The sequence below is a fragment of the Poecilia reticulata genome, chromosome 7 (genome assembly GCF_904066995.2).
Source record: "Poecilia reticulata chromosome 7, P_reticulata-male-v2, whole genome shotgun sequence".
NCBI classification, from domain to species: Eukaryota; Metazoa; Chordata; class Actinopteri; order Cyprinodontiformes; family Poeciliidae; genus Poecilia; species Poecilia reticulata.
In genome coordinates, this window is record NC_088836.1 from 11,946,376 (window position 1) to 11,966,936 (window position 20,561).

Genomic DNA, 20,561 nt, shown 5'->3' on the forward strand with positions numbered 1-20,561 from the left:
AATCACAAAAATTTGGAACATGCAACATTTCACTTAAACAGAATTAAGCGTAAGGATTAAAGGCCTTAAAGGTCTTCAAGATCATGTTTTTAATTCATGTGTTTATCGAAGACATGGAACAGCAATAAAATTAAGCTCTAGGTTTAATTTTAAGTAAGAAGGGAATCAACTGGCTCAATGTAATGTGCTGGGCTCCCTTCAACAAGTTTAAATTATAAAACAAGACTAACTAAATTTGATCCTGCTGCTTTGACGTTGCAATGTATTGGTGTGTTTTATTAGCTCTGAAACAATTTAATTGTATTGTAAAGTAATAAAATTAAACGTGGGCTCATTTGGATTTTAAAGATTTGGACATGAATTTAAATTGTCTTGTAAAGTGCCTTGAGGAGACGTTTGTACTGGTATACGAACAAACGACACGGATTGAACTAAACTGAACCGAGCTGAAAAGAATCAAACTAAATAGAACTGTGTTCATGTGAACTGAATTGAGTTAAAAACTTAATTGAAATTAACTTAAATGAATTACATCAAGCTGGATTATAATTAGGAATGAATTCAATTGTACTTAATTGAACTGAACCAACTGTGATTTAAGTGAACAGAACTAAGTCCAGCAGTCTTGAAATATGAACTGAACTGAACAGACTCTAATATCGAGTGAGTCGAGCAGAGCTAACTTGAATCACATATTTAACTGAATTTATCTGATGGGAACTGAATGTAAATTAACAGAACTAGACGAAAAGAACTGAATTAATTCAAACTGAACTGAATCACGTGCACTTTACTTGATTTGAACTGATCTGGATTTAAATGAATTGAGCACTGTGGTTTTGGTGCAACGTGACTCTCTAGGACTGCTGATACAAAAAACACAAAACATGCAAGCTGCTGAGGCCTTTTTACTTTTCTAGTGGCGTGTCATGATAACCGCTATGATTCATAACATAAAACATGAACCACATATTTAAAGTCGCTACCTTGTTCATTGTAAGCACTCATTTCTGCCTTTACACTCTTATTGAATAAAAATCATTGCTAAAAAAAAAAAAAAAAACACCAAAAAAAGTTTTACTTCAAGTATTTTGAAGGATCTTTTTGTTCAAATGTGCAATTTAGAAGGAAGCCCTGTAGCCACAACACAACGTCTTAATACTGATGGCTGAAAACAAAAAAATAAATAAAAAAATGGAAGTGACTGTGTGTATGTCCGTGTGAGGAAACTCATATGACAGCCCCCACGACTGTCTATAACCCGTCTTCTTTTGTCGGGTGACCCCAGAGAATGTGGTGGGAACGGCCACTGAGAGAGAGATTATTTAGAGACAAAGAGTGCAAGAGCGAACGAGAGAAGATAGAAGGAGTGAAAAGGCCGAAGGGAAGAAAGAAAAGGATAGAGCGAGAGGGAGATGGGGGTCAGAGAGCCGGCTGATGTGAAAGTGCCTCTGATCACCTCGTGCTTCTCCTCCGCCCCCTCGCTCTGTCGCTCTCTATCTGTTCCACTCTTTCTTTCTTTCATTCCCACTTGAATTCCTCTCCCAGCGCTTCACTACGACGTGACGTTGGTTTTTGATCGACGATAACAACAGAGATGCGTCAGTGAAGGCCCACACACACACGCACGCACGCATTCACACACAAGGACGCTGGATGTGCACACAAGTTAAAAGTGCCCAATGGAAGTTAAAAGTGGCACTCAAGGGAGCACATTCACACACACATGGCTGAACACACTTCCAACACAGGGCAGGCCTTTGAGTGAAAGCTGCTCACAAGGCATAATGACAGCATTCTGCAGAAACCATGGTCGGGACAGTTCCCACAGACAAGACAGGCAGCGAAAGAAAAAAAGACCATTTCTTTCTGTCTTCACCTCTCCTCCTACTCTCCACCTCCTCTTCAACAGCCCTGACTTTGTTTGGAGCATGTGACCTGCCACCAATCAACCCTATTGGCTAAAAGAGGCTGGATACAAGGATACTCATTTTTACCAACAGCCTATACTTCAGCCAATATGCTTTTGTGCAAGGAGTTTCCCTAAGATGGCAGAAGCTTGCTTCATCTTGAATAGTGACCGTGAGACGCAGCCTCTGGGACTAATTCTTCTGCATTGATACTAAATTAACTTTAAAACCCTCAAGTATTCCTTACGTGAAAAATGTAACCTCCAGTGTTGTCATACACTTAGAATAACAAAAGAGATTTAATGATTCACGTGCCACTCGCACCCCATTCCTCCAAAAGGCCCTCAAACGGACACAAAACCTGAACGTCAAATCCTGCCTGTCTTAACTTTCACGTCACTTTTTCCCCCTGCCGTCAGAGCTGACACGATGCGGCGTTTCGCGGTGTATGTTGAAGGGGGTGACGGTGGTGGTAGCACCGGGTAAAGGGAGGCAAATGAAAACATGTCACTCAGGACCCATTAAAATGTAACCCTGCCCGGCAGAAGAAAGAGACTGGTCTCATCATTAAGTCATCTCGGGGCGAAGCAAAAACCGCAAATATTATTCCTTACACCCCCATGTCTCTCTTCCGCACACATGGACTCCACCAGTACTCACACATGCACATATAGTTGACCCTTTTTTTTTGGTTTAGATGGAAGGAAAGGACAGCATGACTGGAGGTCCAGTGTGTTTGTTCACCATCTGAAAGTTACAAGAAGATGTTTGGATCGTTCAGATCACATTTGTTTTTCCAAAAATAATTACCCCCCATGTGTTTTCTTTTCTTTTTCTGTATGTTTTTTGTCAGGTCAGTCGATCAAAAGCACGATCAGATGGTGGAGAATGTTTTATGTTCCTCCAAAAGGTTCCAAACCAATCAGCAGCTTCTTCTTCGAGGCTTATTACAGAAATGACCGGATGGAGAAGCATTCTTTTTAAGCAACTGTATTTCTTGATTGTTAAAGTAGTAAAAACTGACTAAAATTATTAAAATCAGAGTGAATATCATTTATGCCACTAGTACACTCATGAAATGAGGCAGAATAACAAAGATCAACATGCATAATAAAAAGATTTGCGTGCGCGCGAGTGTGAGTGTGTGTGTGTGTGTGTGTGTGTGTGTGTGTGTGTGTGTGTGTGCAACCATGGGGTGTGCGTAAGGTTCACTGTTATTGAAAATGACTTGCCCCTGCTGCACATGCTGGGGTGGCAGTGATTATAATATCCAGATAATCATTTCAAGCAAATTATTGTAATTATCAATCAATCATGGCCTATTTAAACAGGGTGAGGGAGGGAGAAGTGTGGTGCTGCTGGCAGAAGGTAAACTATGGCCTGAAGCGCTGGATCACTTCTGTGACCCATGAGCCTCCCTGTGTCCACATAATAGCCCTCATACATTTGGGCCCATTTATGCTGTGCATTTAGAAGCTCAATTCTCCAGCTTGATACTGAGGGAGTGGAGTTGGGAACCTCCTGGCTGCATTCGCAGTTGGGAGAAATATGTGAGTAAACTTTAGTGTATTCTGTTTGGAGCTTAAGTAGAACATTTTAAAGAATGTATTCAGCCAGCCATTCCCCAAAAAATATATCAGCCCATAAAATATTATCCAGAGGATTTAATTGCTTTTTCAAGTCATGTTGTCAGGGAAGGGATTGTATTTGTGTGTAATTGAATATTAATCAAAGTCCAATGTTTCTGTGGAGGCCTTGTGAGTTTGTTTGTTGGACAACATATATGAAGAACAAAAAGCACAGTAGACTGGTCAGCGATAAAGTTGTGAAGAAATTTATTTTAGGGTTCGAATACAACACCTAAAATATATAAAACTGACGGAATGAATAAGGAAACATTGGTAACAGACGCAGGCAAACACACCTCGTGCCAACTCTATCGAAGCTGGAAATATCCAGCAGCTCAGGTGAGAGAATCTGTCGATAAGAAACCCATTGGCCGTGCGCTGCACAAATCTCGCTGAGTTTATATTGGAAGACTGGGAGGAAGAAGAAATTGTTAAAAGAAACGAGCCCCATTTAAAGTTTGCAGACTCAGCAAAAGTGTGAAAAAAAGTTGTGAAAGAAACAGACACTGCTGACTCCACATACCCTATAGGGAAACATGGTGGTGGCAGCATCTTGAGCAAAAACAAGATGCTAGCCAGATTTGATGCAATCGTGGATGAAGATAGACTACAATCCTAAAAGTAATCATGTAGGAGTTTACGCAGACATCGCAGCCAATCTAATTTTTTAGTCTCTAAAAGTATAACATTTATAAAGACATTCAAGCTTAATTTGCTGCATGAACTGGGTTCTAACAAATAGTGACCGATAGGGAGGCTGGAGGGTGTTAACACATGATACGTTTCTGATTTTTGTTTGTAGCACAATATCATAAAACATGTGCAGTTCTCCTTCTGCTACACAACTGTGCATTACTTTGTCTTGGTCCACCACAAATTGCATGTTACACTGAATTCAGTTGTAGTGCAGCAAGAAATATTTTTTTTAAGTATGTGAATACCTTTACAAGGTGCTACCCAATTCATACCAAATGTAAGTTCTATTAGGTATACAGCAAATAAACACTGTGCTGCAGATGATTACCGTCGAGGGCTTAATGGTAAGTAAAAGTGCTTTAGACACGACTACATGGAATCAATGAATGGAGAAAACACGTCCCTCTTAAGTCAGACAAATCGCAGAAGAGGAACGCAGCTGACAGGCGGCGGGACCTGATCGTCTCAAAGAGATATTTCTCTGTATCTATTCACAGTAAATCCCCGGTGAAAAGCGGCATGAATTGATTCGATCTCAGCGGTATTGAGAGCCGAATGAATGTGGCTCGAAGGGTAGAGACTGAGAAATTGCGAGAGAAGTAGATATATAAAGAGGGAGAGACAGATAGTAGCCTTCGGGTGAGAGATGATCGTCTTGGGAAAAAAGCAATCAGGGCTCATTGATTTTTCTCAGCTGCTTGAATAGAGGGTGTCTATCTGGAAGTCATTATCTGTCATCTGATCTGCCGGAGTGTTTACACGCGTTGGCGTGGACAGCAGCGCTCCTCTGAAGATGAGGATTAACACACAGGACAAACACTCACACACACAGAGCATAGACTGTCCACTTTTTTCTGCACGTCTCTGTAGCCTCGACTCTCAATTCCAAATCCAGGGATTCTTAAACAAAACTTTGGTCCTCCGATACCCCTGGCAGCTTTAACATCACACGTAACCTTCAGACTTAAGCGAATACCCTGTGTGTGTCTGTAAAAATATACATGCGCAGGGTCTAGACAGCTAAACAGAAAGATAGTCTTGTTTTGTATAGCCAAACCAGACTAAATCAAACAATCCCTGATCCTATCACTAATAGCCACCGATAACAATCTTTAGCTCCAACAACACCGTCCTGTCTGCTTGAAAAGCAAGGAGGGATGAAATAAGTGGAAGAAGATGGAGGGAAGTAAACAGAGAGAGGATTCAGATAACAGACATTTTTCATTTTCTGACTGCGTGTGGCATGAAGATGCATAAAACTTGATTTTGCATGTGCCTAAGCCACAGAGGCTCAGAAAGCCCAGGTTATGAATCCGGGGCTTTACATTTCACAGATGGACACATAAAAAGAGGAATATCTGCACACACACACACACACACACACGCACGCACACACACACACACACACACACACACACACACACACACACACACACACACACACACACACACACACACTTAGCTCTGAAGGGCATTTCTGGGCAGCTTTCAGTAAGTGAGGCTGGAGAAGCTGAGGTATTATCTTTGCTCCATTTTATCTGGTGCTTTATCTCAGACAGAGTCTCACATTTGGTTTTATTCTCTTCAGACATGGGACAAACACCGTGGCTGGCTTCATCTGTTTGTTAGGGTGATAAAATTCAGTTCTTCAGGTACCGGCTACTTTTAAAGTAGCTTTTTCCAGAGCTTCTCATCGTGATGACAAAAGGTGGCTGATAAACGGTTACAGTATTTGGGAAATAACACACACACAACCTTTACTTTTTCAGTAACATTAAAGTCAGCCAGGTTGCAAAGTGAATTTCAGCCTGTGGTTAGTATATAATAAAAAATAAATAACAATATATTTTCAACATAAAAAGGATTTAAAAATTGACTGTCAGCACACATTTCTATCTGCTGAAGTTAGTTTAAGCTTTTGTTGTGAGCGCTAGATATACAAAAAAACAACAACAAATGAGCATGGATAACTCATTATAACACAAATGTACCTTTAAGCAATGAACTGGTTTATTTGCGAGCTGCAACTCAATTAACTTTGAGTCTTAATCAAGCGGCGAATGGTAGCGAGACAGTGGAGAACGATGGAGTCAGTGTTGCTGCCCCTGTTGCTGTGTTTGTGAGCGCCTGCCTGTGGATGAATGAGTCATGTCATACGAAATGGCTCATGGATAATTTCATTCATATTCATAACAAGCATGTGGTCTGCCACCGCCCATCGAGGGCCCACCACAACTCACACTCTGCATAATGAGATACAGCCAGTGTGTCTTCACTTACGGCTGACAGGCGTACAGTAAGTCCATGTTTCCGGTGAGGACATGCAGAGTGCAACTCTTACGCTGCTGCTATGTGACAATTATCAACGCTTATGACAGTGCGACTGAAGTGAATGCTTTAGGGAATACATGTGGAAGGTGGTCAGGTTAGTTTATAAAACCAAGTAGGTTTTTCCACATTGCACAAAATGTGGGGAACTCCAAACAGCCTAAAACAGCTGTGGTCAGCTCTTAAAATAAGCTCATTGACTAATGTAGGATTTCACATCAACCAAGCAGTCTGTGATTTACATGCTGGTCTGCCTGTTTATACAAGGAGCAGCAAGACCCTTGACCTGAAATGCAAATGATAAAATTTAAGTGATTTTGTTTTTTCGAAGCCGGATTTGTCGCAGCCATAAATTAAAGTTGGAGCGAGTGTAAGCGCATGTTTAGCTCACGAGGCATCTTCGCAGCCCAACCACTGCTTTGACTTTCATCTGCTGCTGTGGTCAAAATGAACAGTCTCATAAAAAATCCAAAAATAATTTTGGCACAGTTTACCCCCTTTCTGTCATGGTAATTTATAGTGTCTTGCATGTCTTGAGTTTTTCAGATGTCACAACTTTATGTGTAATTTCCTGGGATTTTATGTGATACCGATTATGAAATGAAAAAAAGATACATGGATTTTTTTTTTTTTTTTGCAAATAAATGTAATGCATTCATTCATTCATTCATTCATTCCAACCTAACCCAATGCTGCACATCTAAAGACTGACAGCATCTGAGCTGAGTGATTTCCATACACTGCCACAAACTTTCTGTTGTGTTTAGTTCTGGAGTTTGAGTCATCCCATTCAAACACATGAATATGTTTACATCTAAACCACTCCATTGTAGCTCTGACTGTATGTTTTAGGGTCATTGTCATTTTTGAAGCCCTGCTGCTGTTCCAAGTCTTTTGCTGCTTCTAACAAATTTTCTTCCAGGAATTGCTGTATGTTTAGTTCCCGTCAACTCTGGCCAACTTCTTTATCCCTGCAGCAAAATGCTGCACACATGGTGGTGGATGGAGTTGCCACCACACATAGCAAATTCCCTGGCATTTAATTCTGATGCCATTTAATCAGAGGATCATTTTGTTACATTTCCAAATTTGAAATGGGACTTCTTACGTCAATTTGTAGAGTTTTTCTTTTGATAGATTACCAAACCAGAGCTGTGAAGATGTGCAGCTCTCCCAGAGACGCCATGAATTATTCTGGTTCCTTGTCTTATTACCAAACTTTGACCAGCATAAGTTTAGGTGGACACTCATGCCTACATGTGCACATGGTTGTACTCTGACATTTTTAAAGCTTGTGATATTCTTTTATAAACTGACCTTCTCCAAAGTGTTCTTTCTGGTTTGTTTCATTTTTATTATTTGTAAAAATACAAATAAAAAATATGTCATTCACATATTTTTTTTTACTCGCCATCACATAAATTGCGAGAAATTACAATAAAATATATTCTTGTAACATGACAAAATACAAGAAAAACCAAGAGTATTCAAGGCAGCGTGAGATTAATCAGTTAATGCTTAAAAGAATAAGTTGTTTTTTTTGGTGTCCCTGCGATTTAAGTTATTGTTGCATTTCATTTAACCTTCAGTTCAAATCCCCTCTTCTGTCATTAACTCAAGTTGGAGCTGTGCCTGCATACTTTCAGCATTTCCCAGAAAGTTCCTCCTCGGTGTGCCCTCTGCAGCGGCCATTGTTCTTTCATGGACCATTAGATGGACATGAACTCTCTCACCGTCGCGTTTTGACCCGGTGACACTGGCCGTAAAAACAAACTGCACTGCCTCTTCAATAAATTCATCACCTCATAAAGTGGTCAGTGACTGGTCAATGAGACGTGTCGGTCACAGCGCGTGCATTAGTCAAGAGGGGACTTATTAGATCACAGATCACTGCAGGTCCTTTCTGATAAGCAAGGCTTATTAGATACATAATTGCTCACTGACAAATAGCACAAAATCTAAACGCTGGACTTGGACTTTATTTATAGACGCAGTATCGATCGTCTAGGAAAAATATCGTAGTTGCTAGGAAAAATAGAAGATGTAGACAAAGGGCTTGAAAAACAGTAGAGAAAGATGGTGATTATCCTACCTTTTTGATGCAGCTGTCTGGGGAGTCATCTTCATGGTCGTTTATCATCTGCTGTAAAAAAAAAAAAAAAGAAAAGAAAAAAAAGCAGAAACATATATTCATAATTACATTTTTGACACCAAGACCACATATTTGTTCTACATTTATCACAAAATCATGCAACTCTGAATTTTTCCTGAGAAGAAATCTGCCTGAAGATCCATTAAAACCACGTGATTGATTCCAGCTCTTGAGAGGCCCTCAGTCTGTTGGTACAGCCGACGCCGCCCGATGACAAAAGCGAGGCATGTTCATAGTTCATCACACAAACCCGGCGGGATACAAATATAAAGGAAGACATCTCATAATGGGGCAAGAGGTCACCAAAACACAACCAGAAGCAAAACACAACATGAAGCACGTTTGAATGAATGAGTTCCCCACATTTGATGTTAATTCCTGGCTTCGGCGTGGCGGGGAAGTTCACTGAGAACATATTCGTCAGTGAGAGTGTGCATAATTAAGCCTTCAAGCAATATTTACAAGGGGGCAGATGGGTGGCAGAATGCTCCCAGTGTCTGCCAGAGGAAATGAAGGAAGTGGGGGCATGATGAAGAGACGGGGTGGCCCCTGCTGCAATGAGTTGGTGTTTCACGCAGTGGAAAGCTAGAGTATCCACTCCTCTGCTCGTCTCTGTCCAGACAGGGATCGGGAAAGAGATGCCGACTGTTCAGAGCGGTCTTACATGGGGGGATCGGTAAACTGAGTTTAAGTGAAATTGCGTCTAAATCTTTCTCCACACAGCATATTTGGGCCTTGCCTTTCCTGCACCATATCCTCCCCATCTGCCCTTTAACAGTAGACCGGTTGTATGGGCGTTGTGACAGGACTGTTAGCCTTTATATTAGAGCTGACATATTAAAGGTTTGTATTTCCTTAACCAGTGTGGTCCACCATGATTGGGAAAGAGACATTTATCTGTTGTGGAATCTCCCATAGAGACTATGGGGCTATTCTTTAAATTCTGCCATACAGTCACTTCTTTTTATGTGAGAGCAAGGCCTCAATTTATAGTAAATTATAATGATCTGTGTGTATGATCTCAAGGTTGTGCACGCCCCATTGAATCTCTAGAGAAAAGTGTTTGTAACTTTGTCCAGACTGGTAAAGCTATTGGAAAACATAGTGGCACAAAAACAGTTTATTCTATCCTCTAGCTTAAAACCAAACGTGTTCAGTTTCACCAATGTTTTTAATAGCAACGCAGATACTTGAAACCCTGTTCTCCACCTACTCACTGCACATCTAAAGCATTAAAGATTAATATTTCTTCTTAAAATATCAGTGTTTTACTTAATATCTACATAGAAAAATTTATCTTTAACAAACTAAGCCATGGATTGTTAAAGGTGTATCACCTGACAGAAGTTTTCTGTCATCTTTTTGGATACAGCAGCACTCTAAGATTATTTGAAGAAGCACTCAACTGTTCAAATATGAAATATTGGTCCAGATTAGAGCATCCTCCATAGTCCCTGCTTCACCTTGATAAGATTTCCAATGAAGTAAAAAATAATTAAGATAAATTAATCCTTTTATCTCAAGGATAAAATTTACTTCTTTTTTTTTTTTACCAAACCTTTCATTTGAGTTACTTTATCACATATGGAAATTATTATTGACTGGAGTATATACCTTTAATTTAGACAAGCAAACATACTTGATTTCAAGTATGTTTCAATTACAATAATTTCTTCAATTATTGCAGTTGAAAAAATTGGTAATATGGCCATTTCAAAGCGCTGCTTTGCTGCAATATTAGATACATCTGAACAACTTGACTGATTTTTACTATTTTTTATGTCCCCTTTCTACATACTTATCAGTGACTGATGGGTAAACAAGAGTTATGGACATAGTGATCATAAGAAAAGAAATGAAAAAAATAAGGGAATGTGGGTTTAATGGACCAACATCATCAATTAAATTGCCATATTTTTTTTACAAACTCACTAGTGTCACCGTTACCAATCACTTGGTGACCATTTGGTGTCTTTGAACCAAATGGTCACCATTTGGTTCAAATGCACTTCACTTTTCCCCCTAAGTGAAGTGCATGTGTCTCTTTATAAGTCAGCACATGGTTAGCAGAATCTCCTTGTCTAAATTTTTCAAAATCTATGTCAGAGCAGCACTTCAGTTTTTAAAACAGCTGGAACACAAATTTGAAAGAGAACCCAAGTTAGTTCTTTTACCAAAGCATAGTAAAGAGGTAGGTAACAGTCATAAAACAAAAACCTTCAAAATATTGAAAACAATTAACTCACATTTCCTGACTGTTTGCTTACTTTTCCTTTGTCATATTCAACCCCCGAGTCTGTAAACTTTAGCATTTTTATTTTATTTTATTTTTTTTCATTAGTTTTCAGGGTAGCTATACATTACACATTCATCAGCTGTTGAAAACATTTTCATATGACAACTAGAAAAAAAAACTGCATTAGTGTTTCTGGTCTGGAAACGAAGCAAATAAATGGGAAGGGGAAACATGGGAATGCCATTGATGGTAACATGGAGACAGTACGTAGGAGAAAGAGGGGCTGGGGTTGGCTTCTGTTTCTTGTAATGCACCAAGCCAGCTGTAACAGTTTACAAAATGAACAGCTTGGCTGGGTCATCTAAAATGCTACCAGGCGCTCAACAACTATACAACAATTTCTGCCTCCAACCCCCGTACACACACACACACACACACATACAGAGTATCCGACTCTACTTAGCTGCATGCCGAGTGTAAATATGTGTATGTGTATCAAATTGTTCAAGAGTAACATAAAACTCCACAAGTCATGCAAGCAGGCATCAGTGGTTACGCTGATGCCCTAATGTGTTTCAGCTTTAGGTGGTCCAGTGAGTGCTGTGTGGGCATTCAGTTCTCCAAACCTCAGGTTGCTGAGCTCATTGTAAGACATTAACTAATTGTGACACTTTCTGACCATGACATAAATGAAGTTTTGATCAAAGCAATTCAAAACAGTGGAGAAGTGACCAAATGACAAGCAAAGGCATCGCCAAAGACGTTGATGGAATTAACACGAGGTCAGGTTGGGATGGTTTTTGACCATAGTTGACTGCAGATACATACAGATGCACAAGTAGCACAAACACCAACAAATAATCTTCTGCCCTTGCAGCACAACCCACTAATTAGCTATGGAAAATCTGATTGGCCACAGACGACAGAGCAATGATTTATAGCACGTGTCAACGTCTCCTCAAAGTGACTTTTACTCTGGGGTGGTGAGACGGGTCCAAATACAGACCGGCCTATGTTGAGACGGATAGATTTTCCACTACACAGAGGGAGGGTAAATTGTCCATTTGTTCTGTATCTAGCTAGCTAAATGCTGACATGTCAATATGTCTTATGGAAAAGAAAAAAAAACACTGAAGTGAGGGTAATTAGACAGAGTGTGTAAATGTGTGTCTGGGCACACAGCTTCTCTCGCTGGCCCACATGACCTCAAATGTAAACAAATCTAGACGTGGCTCGATGAAAGTGCAGCCACCTGCAGAATCCTTCCACTGAGAGTTGTACAGACCCTCTTTGGGAACCCGATTTTACCAGCTTGTGTTTTTGTATCTCATCATGTCTGCGGTGTGAGCTTACACGCTGGGCATCGGAGACGGAAAACCCCGCCATTATTAGTGCTTCATAGGACACCTTTTGTTGTTGGACATGGTGAGGGAGTTTTTTTTTGTTGTTTTTTTTTTTTCTTTCAGAACTTTAGGACCATACCTGTTGCTGATGACTAAGCAGACAAATGGAAACACGGTCTGCAGATAGACACTCGCTGAAAAGACTGAACTCACTGTTTTTACAAGGAATGTCGGAACAGAAAGCATACACGAGAAAGCAAAATTGGTCAGAACCTTCTATGCAGAAAAATCAAAGCAACCCTCAGAGAAGTCTCTATTTAGGCCCCATTAAGAAAGGGAAGCAGCTAGTTTTGCACACTCAGCTAAAGTCAATCCTTGAAAGCATAGAGACAAAAGGACAGAAGGAGGTCAGAGCTTGCTCATCATCAGCCAGAGAGGAGAGAGAGACGAAGACGAGGGTCCCACTTGGAAGTTTTGTGCCATAGGAAAATGTAAGTCTTCTGTTGCCAAAAACAATTCTCCTCGCCTCCAGATAATGTGAGGCAATACAACAGCATGGCCGAATGGATGACTGTGGATGTCACAAAGCCGCAAGTTTCCAAAAAGAACCAGCAGCAAGCAAACCTCAAGGCTTGAATCGGGGCCCTGACTGACAACTCATTGGCTGCAGGAGCCACACCAAGAAAGCCACAAATTGAAAGTTTTGCTACACATTTATTGGGAACTTTTGCAGCGTCTTGGCCCATTGACAGACCTTCATTGTGGTGGCAATGCCTTGGAAGGGTCATTGATCTTTTTGACATATAGATGGGAGAGGAAGCGGTCTTTCACAATGGGTTGTGTTGAATAATAAACTGCACAGAAAGTCAATTTGTATCAAAAGCGAGAAAAACACACGCACACACACTAAATGCAAGGGAAGAATTTAGTTTCTCATCACTGACGGCCTTTGAAATAGGAGGCAACCATTATGTCAAACATAATCGCAAAAAATGGATCTGACTGCTAGATACTGGCAAGATCGGTGCACTTCCAATCAATAAAACAACACCAATGACCCCATAAAAGGAAGAAAAAGAAAAAGGAAAACAAGTCTACAGTATGTTTTGCCTATAGTTTCTTGCTATCAAATCAAATCCCCCTGATAACAAACCTTTTTCACTGACTTGCCAGAGACCGCTTGACTGGGGATACATGTCTGATTCGGTGTGCCTTTTAGCATTAAGTCAGATAGTGTCTGCTCGTGGCTCCACGTCTTTTCTCAGGCATGTCCTTTAAAAGGGTGTAAAATAAAGCTATTTTTGGACTTCCCTGAGATAGGGCGTTTGCCAGCTAACCCAAAGCAAGACCTGGACTATGGCTGCTTGAAAACATGCCACAACAATGAGGTTTCTCACAGAGATTAAGAAGCGAAGTGAGAAGACTAAGGCATGATAAGGTAAAGAAAAGGGCTGAATTTTGCACCACTAAATGGTAGGAAGTTGGGCGTCCATCAAACCGAATGTATCTGTGATTACTTCAATAGTTGTGGAACTTGTGGGGACTTTTGCGCAAGGCAAACCTTAACAAGTGTAGGAAACTTTCACACTCTGGGCTCTGATAGTTATCACAAGTAATAATTTTCCAAACTGGTGCTAATATAATCACTGATTACATAGTGTTGTTTGTAGTTTCTTGGGAATTTTCTTAGGGGACCCAATGTTGTTCGCTGGTAGAAGCAAAAGGAAGATCAGATTTGGGTAGATTTTTATTACACTGCAAAAAAAAAAAAAAAGGTAACTATGTTACCCAACCTTGCATCCAGATGGGTCTGGGTGCGGCCTGCGACGGAGCTCTGCACTGTCGGTGAGATAGAGCTTAGTGCACAAAGGTTAGATTTGGAAGGCAAACAGTCAGAACTATTGTGCGACTCTGGAAAGTCATGGCCACTTGTCAAATACAAGCAGCTAATATTTACAGAACAAGCTTTGACCCCGTATGTCCCCAGAGTCTTTGTGTGATTTATTAAGAAAATGCCATAGTGAAATATCCCGGCAGGGCTTGCATTGACCCCGGACGGGCTTGTCTCATCATTTCAGTGTCCTGCATGATTCACAGGTCTTGCACAGACACGTAATTCAGTGTCAAACATTTGGCATTCATGTGTAAATCAAATATTTGCATTCATACACCCGACAATTGAAGGAGTTAGAATGATTTCCATCAGAGGAATGTGATGTTACAAATTGAAGTTTGCACTTCCTCAGCAAACCTTGGGAAAGACGTTCATTTTCATGAGAAGAGATCGAGAGGAATGCGAAAATAAGAGATGGCGGGAGGAGGAGAGAAAAGGATATTGCAAATTTATTAAGAGGGTCGTATTTTCATGGGAGCCGCGTGCAATCATCCATCACCAAACGTCCTTACCCTTTTAAGGCAGCTGATTCAGAACCTACTATTGACAGAAGCGTGCAGATAAATTATCTACTTGGCCTCCGCTTTATTGATAAGTCATTTGGGAAGATGATCAGTAATAATCATAAGTGAATAAGGGTGGACTCATAGATCTTCTGCTAGCAGATGTTATGACATCTGCAAGGTTGAAGTTCAATAAATTACCCTACTTTTGGACTAAGAGGATTGCCTACGCAGCATCGGCACCGGCCGTAGCGTGCCGTTCGAGTGATGATATATCGCATCTCGCCTCTTCATTTTGATAAAAGTTGACATTTATTGACACGTGACTGCAGAGAAAAAAATAATAATATTGCTTTATTTCTCATGACCTCTATTATATCCGTGACACATATTGCCTCTTAGCAAGCAGGAGGTTATGGTTCAGAGATTTAAGGTCTTGACTTTGGGTCAGATAGATCCAATCAAAGGTCACACAGCGACAGCTTTTCATTTCTCACTCCTCATCCAAGCAAGATGTTTATGCATCCATTGCATAAATGAATGTCTGGATTTATGCACCGCATAAATCAGCTCCCAAGTCCTTTGCACTGTAATGTCAAGACAAAAGTCTTTCAGTATTATCAATACAAATCTCAAATTTAAAACAAGAGTGTTATTTAGTCAATTGAATATGACACAAACAGAGAGGGTGGGGTCTCTTTATGTGGGAGGATTTTTCTGGTCAGCAACTCCTGAGATGTTGCTTAACAATTGACAACTGACAGATAAATTGCAAATTGTTTAACAGTTAGACAATATTATTTGCACCTTTTTCCCCCCACAGACAAAACGGATGTGTCAGGTTTTCATCTCTTGACAGATGTGCAAAATCTTAATAGACAAAAAGAAAATTAGGACAAATATTTTTTTAATTTAGTCTTGTTTTTTAAATGACTTCAAGCTATAATCTATGCTGTGTGTGCTTCGTGGTCAGACATCCTCCTGAAAGTCCATGCTGTGGTTTCGATGCATTTTTTGGGATCACACGCAGTTATTCACACATACATAGAAAGAGTTTGGGCGCAGGGCCAAACATAGGATAAAAAGTCTCAAGTGGCTTTGAGGCTAAGTGCAGCAACATATGGGTTAGTGGATAAGACAACCAGGGCCTTTCTTCAATATTCTGAGGGTTTACACCGAGGTCAGTTCCTGTGATGCCACTATTACAATGCTGGAGAAGACAAAAGTTATGCAGATTGACTCACCAATGATATTTCTCCTGCAAATACACAAACACGACTGACCTGGACCGACTGAATATTCGTTTCTGTTGATCTTTTAAAATTTTTCGCATTATAACTCCAAGCTTTAATACATTTTTGGGAAGATTTATGTAACATTAAATGCAGCACAAGTTTGAGAACAAAATTTAATAATTGTGATGTACAATTGTTCCAAGACAAGAATTTTAAATTGTAGCCTTTTTTTTTGTTAAAGCACCTAAACTCAGACAAATTGGATGTGAATGTGAACATATATATTCAATACCTTACACAAATCCTCTTAGATTGAGGTTTCTAATACATCAACACCCTGCTGTTAATAAAAACCCTTTGTCAGTCTGTTTTTCAGTCCCCGTGTTAGCAGCTCATTAAATGCAACATCAGATAAACATTGTTGCCTGTTTTTTTTTTGTTTTGTTTTTTTTGAGGAAATTCATGCAGTCGTGATCAAAAATGTGTTTTTGCCCGACAGTGTCACAAGCAAGTAAAAAGCCTGGAACTTTTTTTTAAATTTTCATAAAGATAATATCGAGAGCTCTTACAACTCACGTCCACGATATAAATACCAGAAAATAATAATGTTGGCCTAATTGTCCTGATGGGTGCTATTAGGCTGTGTATTATTTTGAGAATTACTTGCTGATACAGCACAGAAAAGCGTTTGTGTTAAACAAATGGACCGTAACTGGTGAACTGTTTATCCCCATGATTTCCTTTTGGTGGCCCATCAGATTATTTGCACAGTGGAAACATATAAAGACCAGAGTAGTTAGGCCAGCTGCTACTGCCAACAGAGATTGTCTGGTGATACTGGCCCTAAATGGTTTCTCTAGCTGTTATGACAATGGATTTTGCAATGCTCTTTTACAAAGTTTGAAAAAAAAAAGAAAACAATTCTGATTACCAAATGCATATAATCACATTTGAATTATGATGACTGCTCTTTTTTTGTTAGGTTTCTTAAATCCAACAGCAATTAAGTGATTGCACTGTTGAATTTATTCCAAACAATTGCACAAAGCCTTCCATTGTTTCCCTGAGACAATAACCAAATAATAAGGGACAAAGTTGTAACTCTCTTTTTCTGATATTTGCTGAAGTAAAAAGTAAATTGGCACAAAATTCATAAATATATATATATATGGATGAATACAGTAAAAATGGTACAAGGGACATAATCACAAACTAATTTGTACAGCGCTTTTCCAACAGACAAGTTCAACATAAGGTGCTTTTGAGTGGGTAAAAATTAGACTCCATTTATATAACAACATACAATAAAACAGAGCCAACTTGGAAAATATAATTTCAATCATTTTCAGGCACAAGAAAATTGTATTTCTGTACATGTCGACTCAGGTAAACAAAATGGTTCTTGTTTTAAAACAAATTGTACAGCGGCTGTGGCAACACATTTTACAAATCTCTAATACTGAGTAGTGCAAATAATAAAAAAATTAGCCTCTCCTCTGCGTATGCAAATATACATGCAATTTACCTGCTGTAAGAGTTTATGAATCCAAGGGTTAAAAAAACACATCACATGTTCAGGGTGCAGTCATTAATTCATTTATTTTAAAAAAAAGAAAAATAATATTATATATATATATATATATATATATATATATATATATATATATATATAATATTATATATATACTTTGGGTTAATTTTTAAGCTCATGAGTTTAAAATGATCAGTACATCTGACCCCAACCCGAAATGCCTGTAACTCATATTCAAAATATAAATAAATGTCAAAAGTTCTTTATTTTCAGAAAGGGTCTGGAAATTTAAACTATCAATACAGATTTTTACTTATTCTGTACTCGGAAATTGATCAAATCTAAATCCTTGCTATGGCTGGGATTGCTGGTACAGATAGATATTGATGATAAAGTATGAATACATTCAAAAACAACATATGAATATAATACTTTGTTAGATTGAAACAAATAAAATAAAAAGTTTGTAATTATGTTCACCTAAAAAAATAAAAAATATATAGTGTTCCACTTTTCGCCTACAGATGAACACTTGTGTTATTTATTATCTCTGTATTTATTTCATGGCACAACAGCTTGTTTGAATCTGTAATTTTCCTACTTGTCCCCCTCAGTCTTCCTGTACTCCGTGCCCGCTCTTAAAAGATAGCAACATTTATCGCCAGAGGAGCTGTCTCCAAGTCCTTAGGATAAACCCATCACCTGCACAATAAACGTCAAGCCGTCATGATTTATATGGCTAATGAAATTGATTGTGGCTGCAGTGTCTCAGGCCGTTGTATTAGCATGATTCAGTGCTCTCCTGTTCCAACAGCTGTAAACCGTGCGAGGCTGCTGGGTGAACTGGCTTCAGGTTGTTTGCTTCTTGAAAACGATACAGTATCATCTTTGGCCTTGAAGAGTCTTAAAAAAAAATAAAAAAATAAAGTAGCACTTCTAATCTGAATCCAGTAGCTCTGCTGCCTTTGATCACTTGACGGGACGGTTTTAGTCTTCAAAGAAACAATAATGTTGCTAAAAGCGCAAAGTGGCATTGCTGATCTTTCTGAGGCTCTGACTGGACAACTTCTTTCTAATAATGGACTTTGCAGCCTGAGGAACCTGCCAAGCATTTCAGTTACTGACAGATACATCATATCATTTCAAAGTGCAGCTACTGGTGCGTAGAATAACTGTAACAGAGTTTTAGTTGTTTTAGTCAAGACAGACGCCCCCCTCTCGACGTTCACCTGAAAATAGATTTCCATTATTAAGTTGAACTTCAGGCTCGTCACAAATGACTTTATTAGTCCGGCCATATAAGGCGACGGTTCTTTACAGCGCTATTAGTGTGAAGCCCCATCTATCTTGGTCTCTGGGACTGACTGATGTCCTGTGGCTTATCAAGCTCTTCCGTTATCAGTAAACGGATACCATGTCCCTATTACATGCCGAAGACTCCACCAGGCCGCATGAGGTTATGAATTTATCACTGGCATCATCAGCTGTGAGCGACTGCTATCTTAATCTTCAATGGTGTTTTATTCCTTAATATCCAGTTATCGCTCTTTTCTTGGCCGCTAGCGAAGCAAAGGATCACCATATACAGATAGGATGCGCTGTCTTAGCCTCTGAACCCAAGTTTATAGCTGTCTGTCTGTCTAGCATGTCCGTGGGATGATGACGGATGACTTTATTGGGGGGTGGGGTGTTGCATGGTCACAGCTTGAAGCTGGGACTTTCCATTAGTCATCTAACAAGAGTAATCAGAAAGGAAAATATTTGCAAATACCCTCTTGACTCCTTTTTTGTTGCTGTTGTTATTATATCTGCAAAGATAAAATGTGTCCTGATATTCTGCTAGTGTGCTCTACCTTTCCTTGCTCCCCCTTCCGCACCCCCCCCCACCCCCTTCCAATAATAGAAAAATAACTGGGAAGATTTGGGTTTTAGACTCCCTTAATAAATCTAAATCCCATTTTGTCTATTGCAATTCAAAGAAATGACTTATGGGAGAGTTATCAGACAAAGGAGGAGGGAGAGCTCTGGCGAGCTTAGCGAGGGGAGACTTATCTGTCCTTGGGCTGAGCAGCAGAACACAGTGTTGGCTTTATTCGGTGTCTCGGCCCTGTCGTTAAGGAATGATGACACACTCCTCCAGGCTCACATTAATCTTTAACAGTGTGATTTCTAAAATAACACCAGAATTTTCCCTCAGGCACAGAGGGAGAGAAGGCACTGTTCAGCCCCTCCCAGTTTGGTTGTTTTTTTTTTTTTGTTTTTTTTTCCTCTCTTCTCACTATGAACGCAGGAAAGCAGAGGACTAAAGGGGGAAAAAAAAGGGACTGAAACCAAAAAAAGATGAACAGAAGATACGGTGCATTCGGTGCATCGTCACTAGGTGATAAAAGTCCTTGACCTCACTTACTCACCCTGACAGGGGCAGTTCCAGTGGCTCCTTTGCGCTGCACATTATTGTTGTTAACAGTGTGTTATCACAGAGCTGCCCTAGGGAAGATAAATACTGCGGCCGCCGATGGGCCTTAAGTGAATGAAGGACTGGCTACAGATGCACATCGGTGGGTTGTGTCAGTCAAGCCGGCCTCTGGCTAATGCCAGTGAGCAGATAAAAGCAAAACATTTTGAAGGGGAAAATATGCATGTTTAATAGCAGCCTGGGAAAGCGAGCATAGGAGAGCCAGGGCGCTGCAAGCTAAAGTTGTTTGGGTTCTAGGAAACAGACGAGACTTCCCCTTCCCTCCTCTTTTCAAGCAGCTCTGCTAGCATTTGCATGAAGCCATTACTCAGTATCACAGCTCTGTGTTTTCCAGGTTTCCCATCAAGGCGAGGAGCAAGAAACAAATTTTCTGATTTTTGGAGACAGCAACCAAAAGCTCGCAAACTTTTTGACAAACAATTAACAGTTGTCCACGAAACTGGCTCCTCTTCTCTGAATTTGTAATGGTAAAAGTGTCTTAACACCAGAACAGTGTTACTCATATTCTAAATGGGTATTTTAAGAGTTGGCATAGTCATAGCATGGGCATAGTAACAAGAATCAACAGAATCAAACGTTAATAAAAAAATTAAATAATTTTAAAAAAAGTCGTAGCTCGTAATAGCTGT

At 39.8% G+C, this 20,561-nt stretch overlaps 1 protein-coding gene across 8 annotated transcripts in view; it reads right to left on the bottom strand.

Annotated features, from left to right (window-relative positions):
• The window catches only part of prdm16 (PR domain containing 16), a 201,713-nt gene that overhangs the window by 87,473 nt on the left and 93,679 nt on the right, over positions 1–20,561 (bottom strand). For 7 of the 8 annotated variants that reach the window (XM_008414753.3, XM_008414761.3, XM_017305897.2 and 4 more), the window contains exon 3: positions 8,655–8,705. In XM_008414753.3, the coding sequence (XP_008412975.1) occupies positions 8,655–8,705 (51 nt within the window). The remainder of the gene's footprint in view (positions 1–8,654; positions 8,706–20,561) is intronic. The other variant, XM_081608886.1, reaches the window with a different exon arrangement.